General features: G+C 32.2%; 2 protein-coding genes across 5 annotated transcripts; one reads left to right on the top strand and one right to left on the bottom strand.

Annotated features, from left to right (window-relative positions):
* Positions 1 to 716: 716 nt before the first annotated feature.
* Positions 717 to 9,301, top strand: LOC145317269 (vacuolar protein sorting-associated protein 28 homolog). 3 transcript variants are annotated; one of them, XM_080158275.1, is made up of 7 exons: positions 3,557 to 3,627; positions 3,858 to 4,180; positions 4,451 to 4,507; positions 5,651 to 5,723; positions 6,275 to 6,426; positions 6,937 to 7,035; positions 7,987 to 9,301. In XM_080158275.1, the coding sequence occupies exons 2-7, from the start codon at positions 4,007 to 4,009 to the stop codon at positions 8,080 to 8,082; spliced, it is 651 nt and encodes a 216-aa protein (XP_080014401.1). In that variant the 5' UTR covers positions 3,557 to 3,627; positions 3,858 to 4,006; the 3' UTR covers positions 8,083 to 9,301. The 3 variants fall into 3 exon arrangements, with proteins under 3 accessions (XP_080014400.1, XP_080014399.1, XP_080014401.1); XM_080158274.1 differs by lacking the exons at positions 4,451 to 4,507; positions 5,651 to 5,723; positions 6,275 to 6,426; positions 6,937 to 7,035; positions 7,987 to 9,301 and having other exon boundaries at positions 717 to 3,627; positions 3,858 to 4,007; XM_080158273.1 differs by lacking the exons at positions 4,451 to 4,507; positions 5,651 to 5,723; positions 6,275 to 6,426; positions 6,937 to 7,035; positions 7,987 to 9,301 and having other exon boundaries at positions 717 to 3,627; positions 3,851 to 4,007.
* Positions 9,302 to 10,333: 1,032 nt separating this feature from the next.
* On the bottom strand, positions 10,334 to 16,106 carry LOC145317273 (E3 ISG15--protein ligase Herc6-like). 2 transcript variants are annotated; one of them, XR_013878959.1, is made up of 7 exons: positions 15,915 to 16,106; positions 14,859 to 15,626; positions 14,362 to 14,628; positions 13,982 to 14,070; positions 13,301 to 13,483; positions 11,189 to 12,685; positions 10,334 to 11,057 (listed from the first exon to the last, which is right to left on the bottom strand). XR_013878959.1 is itself a non-coding variant. In XM_080158279.1 (6 exons), exons 1-6 carry the CDS (start codon positions 16,014 to 16,016, stop codon positions 12,607 to 12,609), a joined length of 1,488 nt encoding a protein of 495 aa, XP_080014405.1. In that variant the 5' UTR covers positions 16,017 to 16,106; the 3' UTR covers positions 10,334 to 12,606. The 2 variants fall into 2 exon arrangements, 1 of the variants encoding a protein (XP_080014405.1); XM_080158279.1 differs by having other exon boundaries at positions 10,334 to 12,685.
* Between the last annotated feature and the right edge of the window lie 1,324 nt (positions 16,107 to 17,430).

Raw genomic sequence — 17,430 nt, 5'->3', positions numbered from 1 at the left:
ATAATATAGAAACGTTTTTAGTCTAAAACTTAATAATTAAATAAATACTGAGCCGATTAGATTTAAATTCTATGAAAGATTCATATTTATCTGAGTCGATGTTTTTAAGATAATTTTTTATATTTAAGACTTGGATGGTTTTAGCTGCTATAAAATAAATATACAGCCTCTAAGTGCTTAGTGCACAACCTTTAGTAATTGAATAAAACAGTAAGTAGTTTTTTTATGATGGGTTGAATTTTTTCAGAGAAAATTCATATTGGCTATAAGGTGATTTTGGGTTATTTTCTAACCTTACTCTTCCTATATATTAAAGCCAGAGAAAATTTTGGCTTAAACTTAAAATATAAAAGATATAACAATAACTAGATAAATATACAATTTCTATTATAATAGATATAGTGCAAAAAATAAAATCAATTTATAAATTAAGAAATCCCATTATTTAAACAAAGAAAAATAGCAAAATAAATAAAAGTACTCTCCTTTTTGTAAAAAGTCGTCGTTTTAGAGATCCATTTTTAAACGGGTAAATATTCTTTCCAAAGATATTTGGTAAAAAATCTACAAGATTAAAAGCAAAATGATATTTTGATTTAAATAATAATAAATAAAATTATATCTTTTGCGAGTAATAATTACCCGTTTTGTAATTTATCGCGGCATCCTGCGCTTGAGTAATGTTTTCATGACCTTGATGAGCAATCGATCCACAACAAGAAATAAAGAATTTTATACAAGCAAAAAGTTAAATCTTCTAACAAGCAAAAAGTTTGCAGAGTATTGGAATGTTTTTGTGGGTATTTCATGATTGGGGAGTACATTTAGTCTCAGGTTCAAGGCCAGCCTCCAGCTCTTTGTAGTTTTTGTTATTTTATTTTATGAAAAGCTTTAGTTTCATAATGGTTGCAGATAAGAAAATAATATTTTTCTCATTTTTATTTATTCATTCAATTCTTTTTCTGAATTCTCAAGCTAATAAAATTGTGATATAAAATGAAATAAGATTGTAAGTTTAATATTATATATTTATTACTTCTCATATATTTTTTCATTTATACAAAAAGAGACTGAATTAGCTTAGATATCTCGTATTTTAAAGTACGGATTCTTATTATAATCAGACAACCAGTAAAAATCTCAATCATTTTCTTTATTAAGGTAATGTTAATCTAAATGAATTAGTTATCAAATTCTTAATTTTTGATCGTTGAGATATCGCTATATGTTGAATATTATTAATTATATATATATATACATTTATTAACATAAAACTATTTATTTGCAAGGTGAAAAATTAAATAATATTAATACGTTAGATTTTTGGTAATTGGACTATGAAATCAATATAATTATCAAATTCCAATCCAGCTTCATTTTACTTATTTACAGGAAGCTGAATTAAATTTTTAAGCTTTATATAGGATGTTTTAAATGTACTTGAAAAAAATAAAGAAATTTTAGATATTATATAATAACTACCAGGTACAGATAAATTAAAGTGTACCCAATTTATGATTATAGGACAACATATACCTATCTACTAATCCTTAATTTTTATATTAATTAAATTTTGATTTTGTATCTGAAATGTTTTCATTTTTCAGAAGAAAATGTCGTTGACAAACAGTCTGTATGGCGAGAAAAAGGAAACAATTCACTTGCAGGCCGACGCCACCTCACTGGCCGACCTCAAAGCGGAAATGGTGAGAAAAAAGGCGGAGGCGTTACAAAACCGCCAAAAAGGAAACTACCGCCCGGAAAAGAAAGGTGGCGATGGCAAGAAAGCAAATATTTGGTCCAAAGAAAATACGGGTATTCTTGCTCGTATGCATAAAGATATGGAGAACGAAAAAGAGGAAGAAATGACCTGGCAACGTTCAAAGTCAATTATGGAACGGAAGGCCAAAATTTATGCCAGTCTGAAAGAGGGCAAGGGACGCAGTGAAATTGCAAGTAATTTTTTGGTAGAGTTTGGCAAAAAGAGTGATAGTGATTCTGACAGTGATGATGGAAGGAAGAAAGATTATAAATATGATTATCCTGCAGACGGAGAAGATGATGAATGGGTGGAATATACAGACTCACTTGGTAGGACAAGAACATGCATGAGAAAAGACCTTAAAAAGTTGCAACAAAAGGACAGAAAAATTGAGACTAGAGAAAGAAAGGAAAGTAGTTCAAGTGAGGATGATAATAGAAATAATGATGACAGAGATAGATCAAATGACGAGCCAGATATGCCTAGTGAAGATATGCGCAGAGAAATGATCAGACAAAAGTGGGAGAAGGAAGAAATGGAGAATCTTACCAAAGATTCTCTCCATTATACAGATGTCAGATTTGATGAGGCCAGAGCTCATGGCGCTGGTTTCTATGCATTTTCTAAAGACGAGCAGACTAGATTAAAAGAACAGGTTACACTTAGAAAATTACATGAAGAAACTGATACTGCTAGACTTGAAAAGGAGAGAAAGGCTGAAAAGAGAAAACGTGAAATGGCAGATAGAATATGGAAGATTAAACAGAAACGCAGGGAAAAGCTTGGTTTACCTCCTCTTGAAGATGAACCACTTAAATCTGACACAAATGGGGACGAAGATAGTGAGCAAGGTGTTGATTTTACCAAAAGTGTTGTTGATGGTCTTAAAATGTTCAGAAAAACTCAAGAAGAGGAAGAAAAAAGAAAGAATGAGATTAAGAGACGTGAAAATCTACGAGATTGGGATTTGGGGAAGGATGGATTGGACGATATGAAGAAAGAATGGAAGGTTCTCACACAACAAGAATGGTTATCCAAACAAAGACTTGAACGAAACCCAGACTTTGCTCCGCCCACAGCTTTTAACGAGGCTAAAAATATTTTAAAGAAAAAGGATGAAGAATATAAGAAGAATGCAGAAATGAAGCGTCATAAAAGTAAAGCAGAAAATTTTAAAACATTCAGTGAAAAGCCTTCAACATCAAAAAATTCCATGCAGTATTTAGATTCATACAATAATAGTAATGAAACACATAATGTGTATCAAAATCCAAGAGCTTCAACTAACAAAATTGATCCTGTGGCGGTGGCCGCTTTAGAAGCAGAATCTATAAACCCTATGGCAGCTTTGGACAGAGTATCCTCTGATCCTATGGCAGCTTTGGACAGAGTATCTTCTGATCCTATGGCATCTTTAGATAAATCTTCAGCTAATGAATGTTACATGCCATCAAACATATATAATGTACCTCCCCCTTCATATAACGTGCCTCCGCCGTCTTTCTCTAAGTATAATCAAACAGAAGAAACGAAAAAACCGCCAACTGCATCGGGATATTCTACCGCCATGCGGTTAGATCTACACAGAAAAATGCAAGAATCAAGTTATTTACCACAGCCGGGACTCAACCGGCGGATAATTAATGAGCTGGAGGAACAAGATTCTGATTCAGAAGATAATGAAGAAGTTGAAGCCCCGCGGGGGAGGAGAAATGAAATAGCCCCGCCCTGTGATATGGAATATTTTAATAATACAGAAGTAAAAAATAAAAATAAAGTTAAAATTTCAACTGATATGAGAGATTCCTTTGCACAAGGCCTACAAGCTAGAAAAAAATAATTTGTACAAAAAAGACAAAGCAGAGGTGGATTCTTAAAAAAAATTTGCCCCACTAATCGCTTAGTGGGGCAAAATTGTTTTCGTGAAAAATCCACCAAAATCACATTAAAAATCTACAAAAAGTAAACCAAATTATAACCCTTCAATGATTATGTTTAATTTTTGTAGATTTTTAATGTGATTTTGGTTGATTTTTCACGAAAACAATTTTGCCCCACTAAGCGATTAGTGGGGCAAATTTTTTAAAGAATCCAGCTCTGATAAAAATATAAAGCAAGATTTATTGTGCATTACACTTTATTAAACATTTTTTACTTTCATCTGTTTTTGTTTTACTTGTCTCTATTTCTTATAAGATAGGTATTGTTATTTGTTACCTATATTTTTATATTTCAGAATATAAAATGGCCTTTAGTTTAGGGCCAGATGCCAATAGGCCGGAGCTTATGGAGGAAGTAAAGTTGTACCGAAATCCCCGGGAAAGAGAGAAGATAGACAACCTGGCTGAACTATTTGCAGTCATTAATACACTGCAGTGTTTAGAAAAAGCATATATCAAAGACAGTGTTCAAGCTAAGGTCAGAATCATATAAGATTAAGTTTGTGCAGCAGTAAAGAAAAGAACAATAAACTGTAAGTGTAACACATAAATACTAAATATGGAAATATTTTAAAAATGACTGACTGAAATTTAAAGCATATACACAATTGTAAGTAAACCTCGTATGACAGAGAGCAAATGGACGTATAAAGTAGCTGCGCTATTAGCAAGCAATCAAAATTGAATGGATACAAAATATAATTTTAATTGTTGTAGACTCAAAAAAACAACCATTTTTATATTTTAGGAATATTCTGGAAATTGTTCAAGACTGTTAGTACAATTTAAAGCAGCATTTAAACAGGTAGAATATAAAAGAAAAATTATTAATTTTTACCTTGTAGTTTTCAATTTGAGCTTTTATCCTATAATTTTTGCAACATGATACCCAGACTAATTTTACACAAAGCATTTGACTCGAGATCTAAGAACAAATATCAAAGTCATCCCTGATTATCTTTATAATAAAACTCAGGGAGGACGGGGATATTGGTCTATAAATTACTTTGGTACCCAACGTTTTACATCCACGATGTCTTATTCCGTTTGCTTAAAAACTGTTGGTACTTTTTGGTTTATGAACTAGTAGTTCCAAACTTTTCAACTTATTATTAAAATTAACAGAGGCCTTGTAATTTAGTTTATCATATTACGAGATGTACATTAATTTGTCGTCCACTGTCTTATCCCTAAGATTCAAGAATTGATCTACATAAATTATCCTAGTCTGTGAAAATATTTTAAGTAACTAAACTCTAGAAATACCCTTCGTGGAATTCCTTTCTAGTGTTTAGTTTAGCTTCAAAGATGTCAATTGAATAAACAAATAGAGAGAAATGCATTAAAAACATTTAATATAGGGCACACTTTTTTTACATGCAGAAAATACATTTAGAATAATCTTGTATAAGTGTTATTAATATTATTTTTGTGTTTACAATGCTGTTTTTATAATCAGGGAAGATACTTATGCAAGCGGAAACACCTAAATAGTCGTATAATTGCATTTCTATTCTTAATAGGTATCTATTGTGTCTGTTAAAACTTTATATTTTATGAAATTAAAAAAGTTTTCTGGTGTTTCTGTTAAACACTAAACTTTTATATGTAACTGCTTAGTAGGGTATTTTGAAATTAATTGAAAATAAGGGGTGGGGATAATTTTTGGTTTATTACTTTAGTCAACTTAGGTTATATTGGGTAATGGCTCTGCTGGGTTAGGGAACGGCAGTTAGAGGGCCTGCATGGTTATAAAGATATAAAGATAAAAACTACCACCCCTTTCCATCCTTATTTTTAATTTTTAAAGAAATAAATGAGATAGGGCTTCGGGGCTCAATAGCCACTTTGAGGATAAGAACCATAATTTAAGTTGTTTAATGTTTACATAATAGAAACACTCATGAAAATGTCGCTGGTTAATAATTTACATCATGATTTTTTCTAGGTTCAAGGAGACGAATACCCCACACTAGAATCTTTCATGTCAAAATACAGACTTGATGCTCCCGCAGCTCTAGGTATGTAGCGTATCTAGTCTCAATAATGAGTATTTCTAGCATAGACGTCCAAGGGTGGGGTAAAAGAGTGTTTACCTGCGCAAACTTTGAAACACCTCATTTAAACCCCCTCAAAATTTCTATAATACTTTATATATACCCCCTCTAAGCTTTAAAATCTCCCTATTTTGCCCCCCTCAAAATAAAAAGCTTGGACGTCCCTGATTTCTAATATACTTACTGAGCCTCTATGAAGAGTTAGGGAATGTTCAAATGGAATAAAATTAACATTTTTATTCAAAACTCGACATTTATTTTAATCCTATATAAGGAGAAAAGTAAAAAAAAACATTCTAGGGTTGTTAAGAGAAAAAGAGTAGTCTTTACTAAGCATTAACATTTTCTCTGTATAACCCTAATTATTACCTATGTCTATGTCTTAAAACCTTATGTAAATGTAAAGACAGATGTGCAAAAGAACCTCTCTAACCTAAAGAGATTTTATTTTAGAAGAAAGCCTTACTAATAAAATTTGACGGTGCCTAAAAAATATATTTGAATTTTATTTGTAGAAAGAATCAAAGAGGATCGACCCATCACAATCAAGGATGACAAGGGGAACACGAGCAAGCTGATAGCAGAGATAGTCGCTCTTTTCATTACCGTCATGGACAACCTCAAGTTAGAATATAGGTCTATGGATGCCCTACACGGTGAACTTAAGGTAAAAAAGGGCTTCGTTATCTTTATTCAACTAGTGACTGCGCCACTAGCATTTAGGGACAACGAAAAGTAGGAAGAAAACCTCTTAAAACAGTTTCTTTAAGCACATCTCAATATGACTTTATGATAAAGTAGTTATATGTACATGTCTAGTCTATGTATTGTAAGATCTCTTAAACGATTGGACAATTTACTCCTTAACAATATTGATTTATAGTATTGGTTGACTGTCTACCATCTCATAGGTATAAAGGCTTCACTATTTGTATTTAACTGCGCACCTTAATCGAGCGGCATAAAATAGCATAAAAAACACCCCAAGACCAAACTTAAATCATATTAAAGTCCAAAACCATTTTAAGACCTATACAAAGCTTCCATACAATGGAGAACTCAATCGGTTTGGCTATTTTAAAATTAAATCTTGGGAAATGTAAACTAACGGCATCATAAATTCAAAGAGGTCAATTTTTAAAAAATTGGATTTGACAGGAAACTTTTTATTGTTCAGGATCTAGCAGATAACCTAGATAGGCTGAGTATGTTGCCCGCAGACTGGCAGAGCAAACAAAAAATTAATAACTGGCTCAATACTTTGTCTGGCATGCAGGTTAGTAACGTTACGGGGGTTGGATAGTCCCTCTTTCACCCTGATCAGGGGATATTCCTAACCTATGATCATTCTCTCATCCACAGTTCTGTGTTGTTAAATTGTGCTTTTGTAGATTGCATAATATTTATTTTGGGGGGTGTGGGTGAGTTCTAGGTTAATTTAAATATCTTCATTTCCCTTGAATTTCAACATATATTTGAATATTTAGACATGAATTATATGGACGAATGAAAGGTTTAAGCTTGAAATGTACGTGGGTGAAGAAAGAAAATGTCTATAATATTGCCCTTTTTTAATCATTAGGTACTAGATACGTCAGGTTTCAGTTTTATTATTTAATGTAATGATTAATGAAATATTTAGGTATTGCTCTTTTAGGAATGCAAATCCATTTGATTATTCAGGGGAATTATTGCCGAAGTAAAACTCAATTTTGTACAAAGACAAAGTGTAAAATAACCTTTGACTCCTGTTTTTTCTTGACATAAACGTAGTTAACCTCTTTCATATCCTGAATAAAGTTTATAAATTAGGGTTGGCAATCCGTATCCGAATCCGGAATCCGCCCATTTTTGAAATCCGAATCCAGAATCCGTTTTTTAATAGCGGATTTAGATTCTTAATTCATTGGTAGGCTAAAATAGGCGTCTTGGGTTTTTTCTTTCAACTTCCCCTTTTTGAAGGCAAAGATTATCATCATTATACATTATATCTTTTCAAATCTGGTTCGATTCTCGGAAGTGAATTATAGAGAACACCAAGAACATTAATTTTTATGTAGCACTTAAATTTTTTATTTAAAAAAAACCCTTAAAAATATTGCTAGAATCCGGAATCCGAATCCGGAATCCGCCATTTTTTTGGACGGATTCTTGTAAGAATCCGAATCCGGTCCAAAAATTTGACGGATTGCCATCCCTTTTATAAATAATCATTGTTATTTTGTAGGCGAGTGAAGAATTGAATGAGAGCCAAGCAAGACAGCTTAGTTTTGATCTAGAGACAGCTTACAATGATTTCAATAAAATTCTACACTCAAGTTAAACATAAATAAAGGCATTAGGATTTATTTATATTGCTGCTTGCGGTTTTAAATATTTTTTTTTAAGCAGGCAAAAATTACTCAGACATTTTATTATATCCAGAGTTATAATTCAGTGATAATATACCTAGAGAATGTAAAAAGGGGGAGGTCATTTTCTAGTAAATTCCGTAAAGGTGTGTGTGTTATAAGGCCTAAAAATAGTAGTAGAACGATAAGGTGCTCCCTATTGTTCTATTCAATAGGGAATACAAATATATAGAGCACCTTATCGTCCTACTACTATTTTTAGGCCTTATAACACACACACCTTTACGGAATTTACTAGAAAATGACCCCCCCCTTTGATTGCTTGTATTGGTTACTTTTAGATAGTTAAATTTTGGTCGTTTCTTTCTATATAACTTAAAGATTTTTTAATAACAGTAAATGTAAAATAACTTTTTTCTTATTATCCCCTAACTATTATTCCCCTTTTTCACTCTATATAGAATAACAAAATTAATAACAATTCTTGTTCAAAAAATCATTCCATTACATTTTTTAATATTTCTTTTTCAAATTAGAAAAAAAACGCATTTTGTATCGACCAAACATTGTATTAATTTCGTTTTATTATCTTTGTATCAAAATTACTGGTGTTAAAGTACTATAGGTAGTTAGATAGCTTTATAAATTAAAGAAATTCTTGTATTATGTGAAAAATTGTTTGCATATTTGTTCAAGCTCTGTTATTTAATTTAATAGTGTGTAGGCATTGTCTTGTAAATCAGGGGTTTCTTATTTATTTTAATTAATTTTTTTTTTTTTGGGGGGGGGGTGTTAAATGCTTTGTTTTTATCTGTGTAAAAGAAGGATGTGTCTATCGTTCTGAATATAAATTTCTCGCTTATCACTGTAGATCGTTTTTTTATGTCCTGTAAGGTTTTTATATATCTTATTCAAGGGAGTGTATTTTATCCGTCTCAAATGAATTAAACTCCACCCCCCCTCATAAAAATTATTAATATTTATTTCTACACTTTGCTTAATTGGTACCTTGCCAAAATTACATCTTCTTGATTAAATTTACAAAACTAAATTAAAAATAATATTACATAATATGTACCTAACGCTTTCTTTTATTATTATTCTATTATTTCATTTTGATGCTTATTGAACCTGTGTTATGATTATTGTAAAAATTATTCCTTATATTTAGAAAATATAAATTAATTCTAATATATTATTTACATTTTTACTTTGTGGTAAACAAGAACAAATATGGTTACTAGATTAATTGGCAACAATTGACCTAGCCCTGAGTAAAAATTCTATAACCTTGATAAAGAATTTAAACAAGAATGACAACATCCATTAGCAGTGCAGCGAAACAAGAAAAATCATGGAATGACACAAAGTGAATTATCAATCAGTAAAATGTTTAATGAGAAGAAAAAGAAGGAAATAATTATGAAAGATATTAGGAATGATGAATTCACGAAACCTTCGAAAAATTATTATTTACCTTTTGCTTTACAGCCGCTTTTATTTTTACAACTGATTTTCTCAGATACTACAAAATATAGACGGTTGAAATTCTTGTCAATATTCTTATCACTATGGAGTATAATTAAGTCTGAAACATTCATGGCGATCAGACTGAATTTAAGGAGCTTTTTAGACCCATTTTCGTTTCAACTTATTGTCTCGGTGGCTGAAATTTCTTGCCTAATGTAGATTTTGTAAAAAAAAAACTAATTCGAAAGGTTCATCTGAAACCTTTTTCAAAACTAAATTTTTTGACATTTTATGGGATTTTGGAAAATTATAGGTGAAAGGACAAGTGGATTTATTTTTTAATAGTTATTTCTCGTATCGTATTATAAACGGCTTTCCGCGGATATAGAGTGTACAATTATAAGATTAAAACTAGTTTTTTTGGCCCCAAGGTGCCGAAGGAAACGTCTAAAAAAACTGGGTTTAATCTTATGATTGTACATTTCTATATTCGTAGAAAACTGGATATAATACGATGCTAGACATAGTTTTTTCGTATGGATGAGAACCGGTTTCTATCCACCGGATTCGAATGAATACGAGAAATAACTTTAAAATTATCCAACTCTATTCCTCTGATTGATACTAAGCTACTCTTTTTGTTATTTTTTAATATCTTAATATGTTTTTTTGCTTCGCTTTGCTACTTTTGGATGTGGTCATTCTTGTTTGAATACATATAAAAACAACTTTAAAATAAAATAAAAATTATACGTAAAAATGATAGGTTTATTAAATTTAGGTACAATATCTAAACAGGATATTTTTATATCACTAAAAAACTATCAATAAGGACGCGAACAAATACATACAAATAATTAATCAATTGAGTATCCATCAATTAACATGTTATTGAATAGGTTACAATATCGTGATTAGATTTATTTTAACAGCAAAGAATTTTTATTATAAAAAAAACAGCTTTGATCAAAATTTAAATGCGAATAATTTCTTGTATAAAATTTTTGTTAATTACAGGGATGTGTATGTGCAAGGATTTACAAAACAAAATTTTGCGGCTCCAGGAGACGGAGGGGGGAGAAGCAACCAAAAAAATAAGCAAGAACTATGGGGATAACCAGATACCATGATTCAGTAAATTAATTGCATTTGAATTGATAAAATTTGGATATTTTAGTGGCGAAATGTTGGCGTAAAACTTGTTTTGGGCTTTATCTAAAGGAAAGTTGACAAGAAAGAGTGAAAAGGAGGTAAAGGGGTGTGGAGAAATTTTCACTTAGAATTGTTTGTCAGAATCATGGTTCCTTGTCCATAAGGATAACAAAATATATGTATACACAAAATTAGTGTGGCATTTGCAAAAAGGAGTTACGTTAAAAAGACTCGTCCACATCCCTGAAAATCAAACATGTAAATATTTTTAAAATGTACATTAGATTAAAATTTAGTTCACATCAATAGTTTGAGGTGGGCTATCCTTTCCGCAGAGTCGCATATTCGCAAAAAAAAAGCAACAGGAATTTCATTACCTTCATGGAATGCCTATTTGAAAAATTTAGCATAGAAAAATTTGCGGTTCAAATTTTTTTAAACTTTGAAGTATGATACATTTGCAGAAATGATCGCCCATTAATAGTAATCTCCTCGAATCTACAAAGGGAAAGTTTTACGGAAGTTATCATGTTAAAATTCTCAACATTTTTTTAAAAAGAATAAAACTGTGTTAGATTACTTATTTTGACTCAAGTAAGGGTTTGGATAGACTGCATAGTTGAGGCCCCGCAGGATTAATGCTCCTCGCTATGACTAAAAATAAATTGTTTAAATGAAAAAAAGTTGGGTATTTTTGTGAAAATTTGAACACAATAAATTTCATAAACGATCCTTAATATAAAATAATAAGAATAATAGATTGAAATATCATTCATAGTTTTTTGGAACAAATTATGTAAATTTTTAAGTTTGACAATAAAAAGAGATCACCTTAATTTAACGTTATATGGCACTTAATTTGTTTTGATTTTTTTGAGAAAATTTTCTGCTGGTCAATATGACCAAATTGTGTTTTTTTGAGACTTTCGACAAATGTGCGTAATTGGTGAATTTGATTTTTGATACTTGAAAAAAAAAAGTTTGATAGTTACCTATCTATTTAGACAATATTTCCGCGAATAGTAAAATGAAAGATTATACGATCATAAGCCACGAGGAGCAAGCTCGGGCCAATAAAACTGATACAATTCTCACGATTTTTATTTTATTTATCGTGGAAAATTGTCAACGATACGATACATGATTTTTCAGTAATGCTCTAATAAGCCGGTTCAGCGGAAACCATAATGAAATACTAATATCAAATACTGATGAAAATTAATATCTTTAACTTCCCTTATTAAAAAATAAACTGATAGTTTTTAAGTGTAATGGTGTAAGAAAAATCTACAAAAATAATATTAATACACTCGGATGAACCTATTTGGTTTTGGTTTATAAATCACAGACTTTTAATTTTTAATAAACACCCCACTCATGAATATTAGGGGATGATAAGACAATGGACAATTAATTGATAAATAACCCCAATGATGATAAACAAAATTAACCCTTCTGTAGATTTAATTATTTGATTTAAAAGTTTACATATTAAAAGTTTTGAACCAACAAATCAAAAAAAAGTCCCCTAAGTTTTAATTTCCAGTCCAATGTAACCTCTGAGCCTGCACCCCACTTAATATCCAATAAAAAATACTACTTGTATATTCAAATTTTAATAAGGTGCGCATTTTTTTAAAACTTAAATATTATGAAAAGTTGTTAATTTTTAATCTCTTTTAAACATAATCATAATAGATAGTTATAATATGTTTAATATGTAGGAAAATATTTAAAACCATAATACAAAAATGTACACCAACATTCGACCATTTTTGTCACTGGACGCAATACTGCAGTTCTGTGGGATAGGATTTATTTCAGTTCTGTAGATTTTTTTCTTTTATTTTTGTCACTTGGATTTTTTTCTTTTTTTATTTAGTTTTCTTAGCTGGTTGCACAATAAGAACAGTTCCCCAATCACCGCATCTTAGGGATTCAATCTCGCTACCCCTTGCAAAAAAAAGATAATTATTAGATGGCCAAAGGGGAGAAGAGGGGGGGGGGGGAGGGGGTAAATCACTAAAAATCGATGAACCCTTTTCTTAGATAAATAATAGTAGAGAAAACACTGTACTTCAATTACAATTAAAAAGATGTGTTTCTAGAGAATTTCTTTATTTCTAGTTTTCACACATAATATTGTAAGCTGCGCTAGATATGAACATAACTGTTCTCGTTTATAGATAAATTGTGAACTTATAACATATCATAAAAGGCAAGTATTTTTATATGAAATTGAAGAACTTAATACCTATAAATATTTTAAAATCTATGATTACCTCCATTATGATATCATATGCTTTTAAAGAAAGAGTTTTGTAAAATCTTCTAAGTAAAGCCAGAGGTTTTTAATAAGAGTTCAATTATAAGCAAGGGAGGATATTTCATCTTCAGAAAAACTAATTTCTATTAAAAATTTACCACTTTTGAAATAGTTTCCTCAATGTCGTATTACTTGCTTTGAAACTTTTTAAAAAGGATTAAAGATAATATATTTATTGAATCTAATGACTTTTTAGAAATAAATAATTTTTAAGGCTAATAAGACGTCGGTTTCCTTTTTACCTGTTTATTGACTTTGGAAGAGGAACTTTGGCTATATGATCTCTGGACTTGTTATCCCCCAGACCCAGCTGTCCATGCTTATTCCAGCCGAACGACCAGACCTGGTTGCCCTCTGTGAGGCACACAGTGTGCCTGGACCCACACCCGACATCAAGCACGGACGCTTCACTGTTGTTCTTTCCACTAGACAAAAAAAATAGTTTATTTATTCAGCGTTAGGTGGATATAATTTGAATTTTTATCTACAAAATAGTGTAAACTAATACAGAAACGAATTGCAGTTTTTAGGATGATTGGTGTTTAGGGCAGAGGTTTACATATCAAGTTCTCATTGATTTACTTATAATATCAATGAACTTATTGCTCTTTTTAAAGGGTGAAACGAAACAGCAAGGAGAAGACACTCGAAAAAACTATTTTGCCCTAAATTTTCCAGCTTATACCAATAACGAAATTAATTCGTAAAAAATCACGAAACCTATACGTGTTTTTCAGCTGTCGTTTTGGGGCAACACATCGTAAAATTGACAACCTCTTTCAATTTTCTACAAAATTATAAATACTGTTCTGTAAGAAACCGAAAATATAAAGGCTTATTTTTTTCAGCTTTTATACTTTTAATGTTGAGAAAGATGGAAATCTTTTGGTGCTCTTCCATAAGCGCCTTAGTCAACCTTTTACCTGATAGTGATAAGTAGTGGAACAGGTTGAACCATAATATATTCATTTGAATTTTCACAAGCAGCTGGCGAATAACAACTTAGACCCTCCTGAACATAAAATATTTATACATATAAATATCGAAGTATACCCTATCAAATGTTTTTAAGGTGAGAAATATAGAATCACAAATGCTTAAGTTCAGGATCTTTAAGGGATAAGATAATGGAGATAAATTGATGTACAATTGTAAACAAATTAAATTACTCCTTGAGTCCTTATACATATTTGTTAAAATTATTGGTCAAAAAAAATTCTTAGCACTGCTAGTTTGTACTGACCAATCAAGATTAAATAAGCCAACAAATTAATGCTAAAGTAAGAACCACCGTTAATTATACCTTATCTGGATCTATAATCTGGCACTCACTGTCCTCATCGCCGTGTTTCCTGTACACCTCCGTGTCCTCTGTATCCCCGCGGGGCAGGGCCGCATCCTCCGCTTGCATTGTGCAACACGCCATCAACAGCTTCTCAACGGCTGAGAAGCACTCGGCCGGTCGTGCCAGGTTGGTTGGCAGGGCCAGCTGGCCTGACTCGTTCCAGCCGAACATGTAGAGATCATTGAATTCTGAGATTACGGCACTGTGCCAACCACCAGCGGCAATCTAATAATAAAGTAAAATCAAAATAAAGTCTTGAAACTATTTCAAAATGATTTAGTAGTTGTAAAAAACTGCTAAAACTCTAATTTGTGTCCAGTCAATAACTTTCATAACCAGAACAGAGAGCCAAACTTGTTGGAGACCAATATTCATGAGATCCAAAATATATAAAAATTATGTTAGAACATAGGTATAAAAAAAATTGGCCGAAACAAATAAATGATTAAAAATACCTTTCGTATTCTCATGCCATCAAGTGCCATGATTAATTTAGGTTTGTACTCTGATGCAAGAATGCCGTGTCCCAGCTGTCCACGTGTGCCACCTCCCCAGGAATAAACCTGGCCCGTCTCTGTCAGGACCATGCAGTGCTCCTTGCCGCATGCCACGTCGGTCACCTTCAGCGCCGGCGAGCCCGGGAACCCGTGTATGTGCAGCGGACTAGGAAGACTGAATGCCTGGCCCTGAGCGTCCAGACCGAGGTTGTGATAATCTCCGCATGCTGTTTTCACCATAAACACTGGATTTTCCTCATTGTCCGGACTGTTGCTCACCGTCGAGGCTGTCGAGCCGTGGTGGAGTGTGGTTGGCTTTTCTTTCGGGCATAAGTCTGTTTTTGTGTTTGTGTCTTGATTGTTAACAATTATAAGCTGATCACGCTCTAGGGCTGTTCCATCGCTGCTCTCCTCTGCTGGTGGCTCTTCCAGCAACAACGTTGAGGCGGTGGTGGTTGTGTCATCCGACGGCGTCACAACCTCAGGCAGTTCTGTTTCAACTAGAACCCGTCGCCATCCTTTCCCCTCCTCGTGGGTCCAACATTCACCGGTTGATGTGACCGACAGGAGGTGGCGGGGAGTGGCGGATAGTTGGATGAGGTCTCCGCTACCTGGCGGTGGATCTAGCCGCTGGAGACCGGGTTTACTGTTGACCAGGCCATATTTTGTGATCCGGTCCTTCTCTGCAACGACTAAGTAGTTCCAGCAAACTGCAACATCCACTACCTGTAAAAAAATCTTAAGTCAGGGACTGAGTGGATTTTTAACTTTAAACTTTCTCTCATTCGTGGGCTTTATAACTTACATTTCTAAAGTTCTTGAATATCACAACTTAAGGCAATCAATTTTCAAGGTAAGCCATGAATTTTCAGCTAAGATTTAGTTAAAAATGGACTTCATTAAACTAAACTTACATATTTGAAGAAGTTTAAGGAAAATATTACTATTCTTTTCTTTTAATCCTTTTTACATCCTACTTAGAGTAACTATTATTAAGTCTATACAAAATATTACCTTGGCACTTTTGGTATGAAGTGTGAGACAAGTAAGAGTATCCGAGTTACCAGCAATAGGAACCTGGCGGAACCCATTGAAGCCACAATAGTAAATATCCATGTTCACAAGCTCTCCTTCCTCTCACCTTGTTCGTTCTTGATAAAACATTTTTTATATCTGAAAATATTTAGAGATCATTCGTTTCTTTGTGATTGGTTTATAGCATATTCAGGGGTGTATATTCTGCACAAGATTTATTTTTTTTCCCCTGCTAAATTTTTTTTTATTTTTCTTCCCCCCCTAGTTTTTTCTCACCAAGTAGGGGGAAAATGGAAAAATATTTAAAGAACTCTATATTTTATTTATTTTATCCCTCCTACCACACATTTTTAAAAGTTTTTTTTACCAAGGAGGGGGGGAAATGGAAAAAATGTTTTTAGTTTTCTTAATTTTTACATTTTTTCTCCCTCCAACCACTTATTTTTTATTTCCCCCCCCCCCCCTGAGCAGGGGATCCCATGTAGAATATACACCCCTGAGCATATTTAAAAAAGCTTTATAATAAAATATTTCAAGTTGCTTTGATAAAAAATTACAAAGGCTTTTTGGTGTTTTCTGTTTTGTTTGCTATAATTGGGTTAGAGTAGGTAGTAAGTGTGCAAGTACAAGAATCTTTGGTTTTTATGCTTTAGTCTAAAATATATCAATGAATACAATAAAAAAAACTTTAAAATAGGTTAATAAGACATAAGTAGTTAAAACTGTTCAATTGAATGTACGTTGATTCTTAATAAATTTTCTGCCACCTCAAATATATAATATATATATGGTTTGAGCCGCGCTGCAAAAAAAAATTTGTTTATTTTTTAAGTAGCGAAGCTACTCATTAAGTTGTGAAAGAAGATAAGAATATGATGCACAATAATGTATGAATGATATGGTGTAACAAAACACTTTGAAAGTAAATTTGAGAACAAATATGGACTACATTTGGCATTCATACTTTGCTGCAAAATTCTTGTTTTTTAGATTCGCAAATTATTACTTTAATTTCACTCCTCTACATAAAATTCATCACATTGGACGTCCCTGAAGGGGAACAGGTAAGGGGGTGATTAACCCCCCCCCCCCCAAAAAAAAATGATTGTGCTACGGCACCCCAAAATTTTAATTTTCAATTCCCCCCCCCCCTCTCCTTAAATAAAAATGATTGGACGTCCTTGTCCCCCCCCCCAAAAAAAAAATAAAACCAACTAATCTTTGTTGTATATGGAGAACTTCTAGTACTTATGAAAATAGCTAATAAGAAACTTTTACTCTAATGATAGAACACCCTATCTTTAGATATACATTCCTAATATCTATATGCACCATATTATGCATTATGTAAATAACGAAATTTAGTCTTAAAAGTAGCACAGCAATAAAGAAAACTGCAAAAAGTGTTATCTACATTTTTCTGTAATTGATCAAATATTTCAATCAAAGGTATAATAGAATTACTTTTTTTTTATCGTTGTGGTCTGATATTATT

This window comes from Acartia tonsa, chromosome 4, assembly GCF_053477335.1.
Source record: "Acartia tonsa isolate MP-2025a chromosome 4, ASM5347733v1, whole genome shotgun sequence".
NCBI classification, from domain to species: Eukaryota; Metazoa; Arthropoda; class Copepoda; order Calanoida; family Acartiidae; genus Acartia; species Acartia tonsa.
The sequence above is the reverse complement of the archived record's forward strand: the minus strand, read 5'-3'. Positions and strand labels throughout refer to the sequence as shown.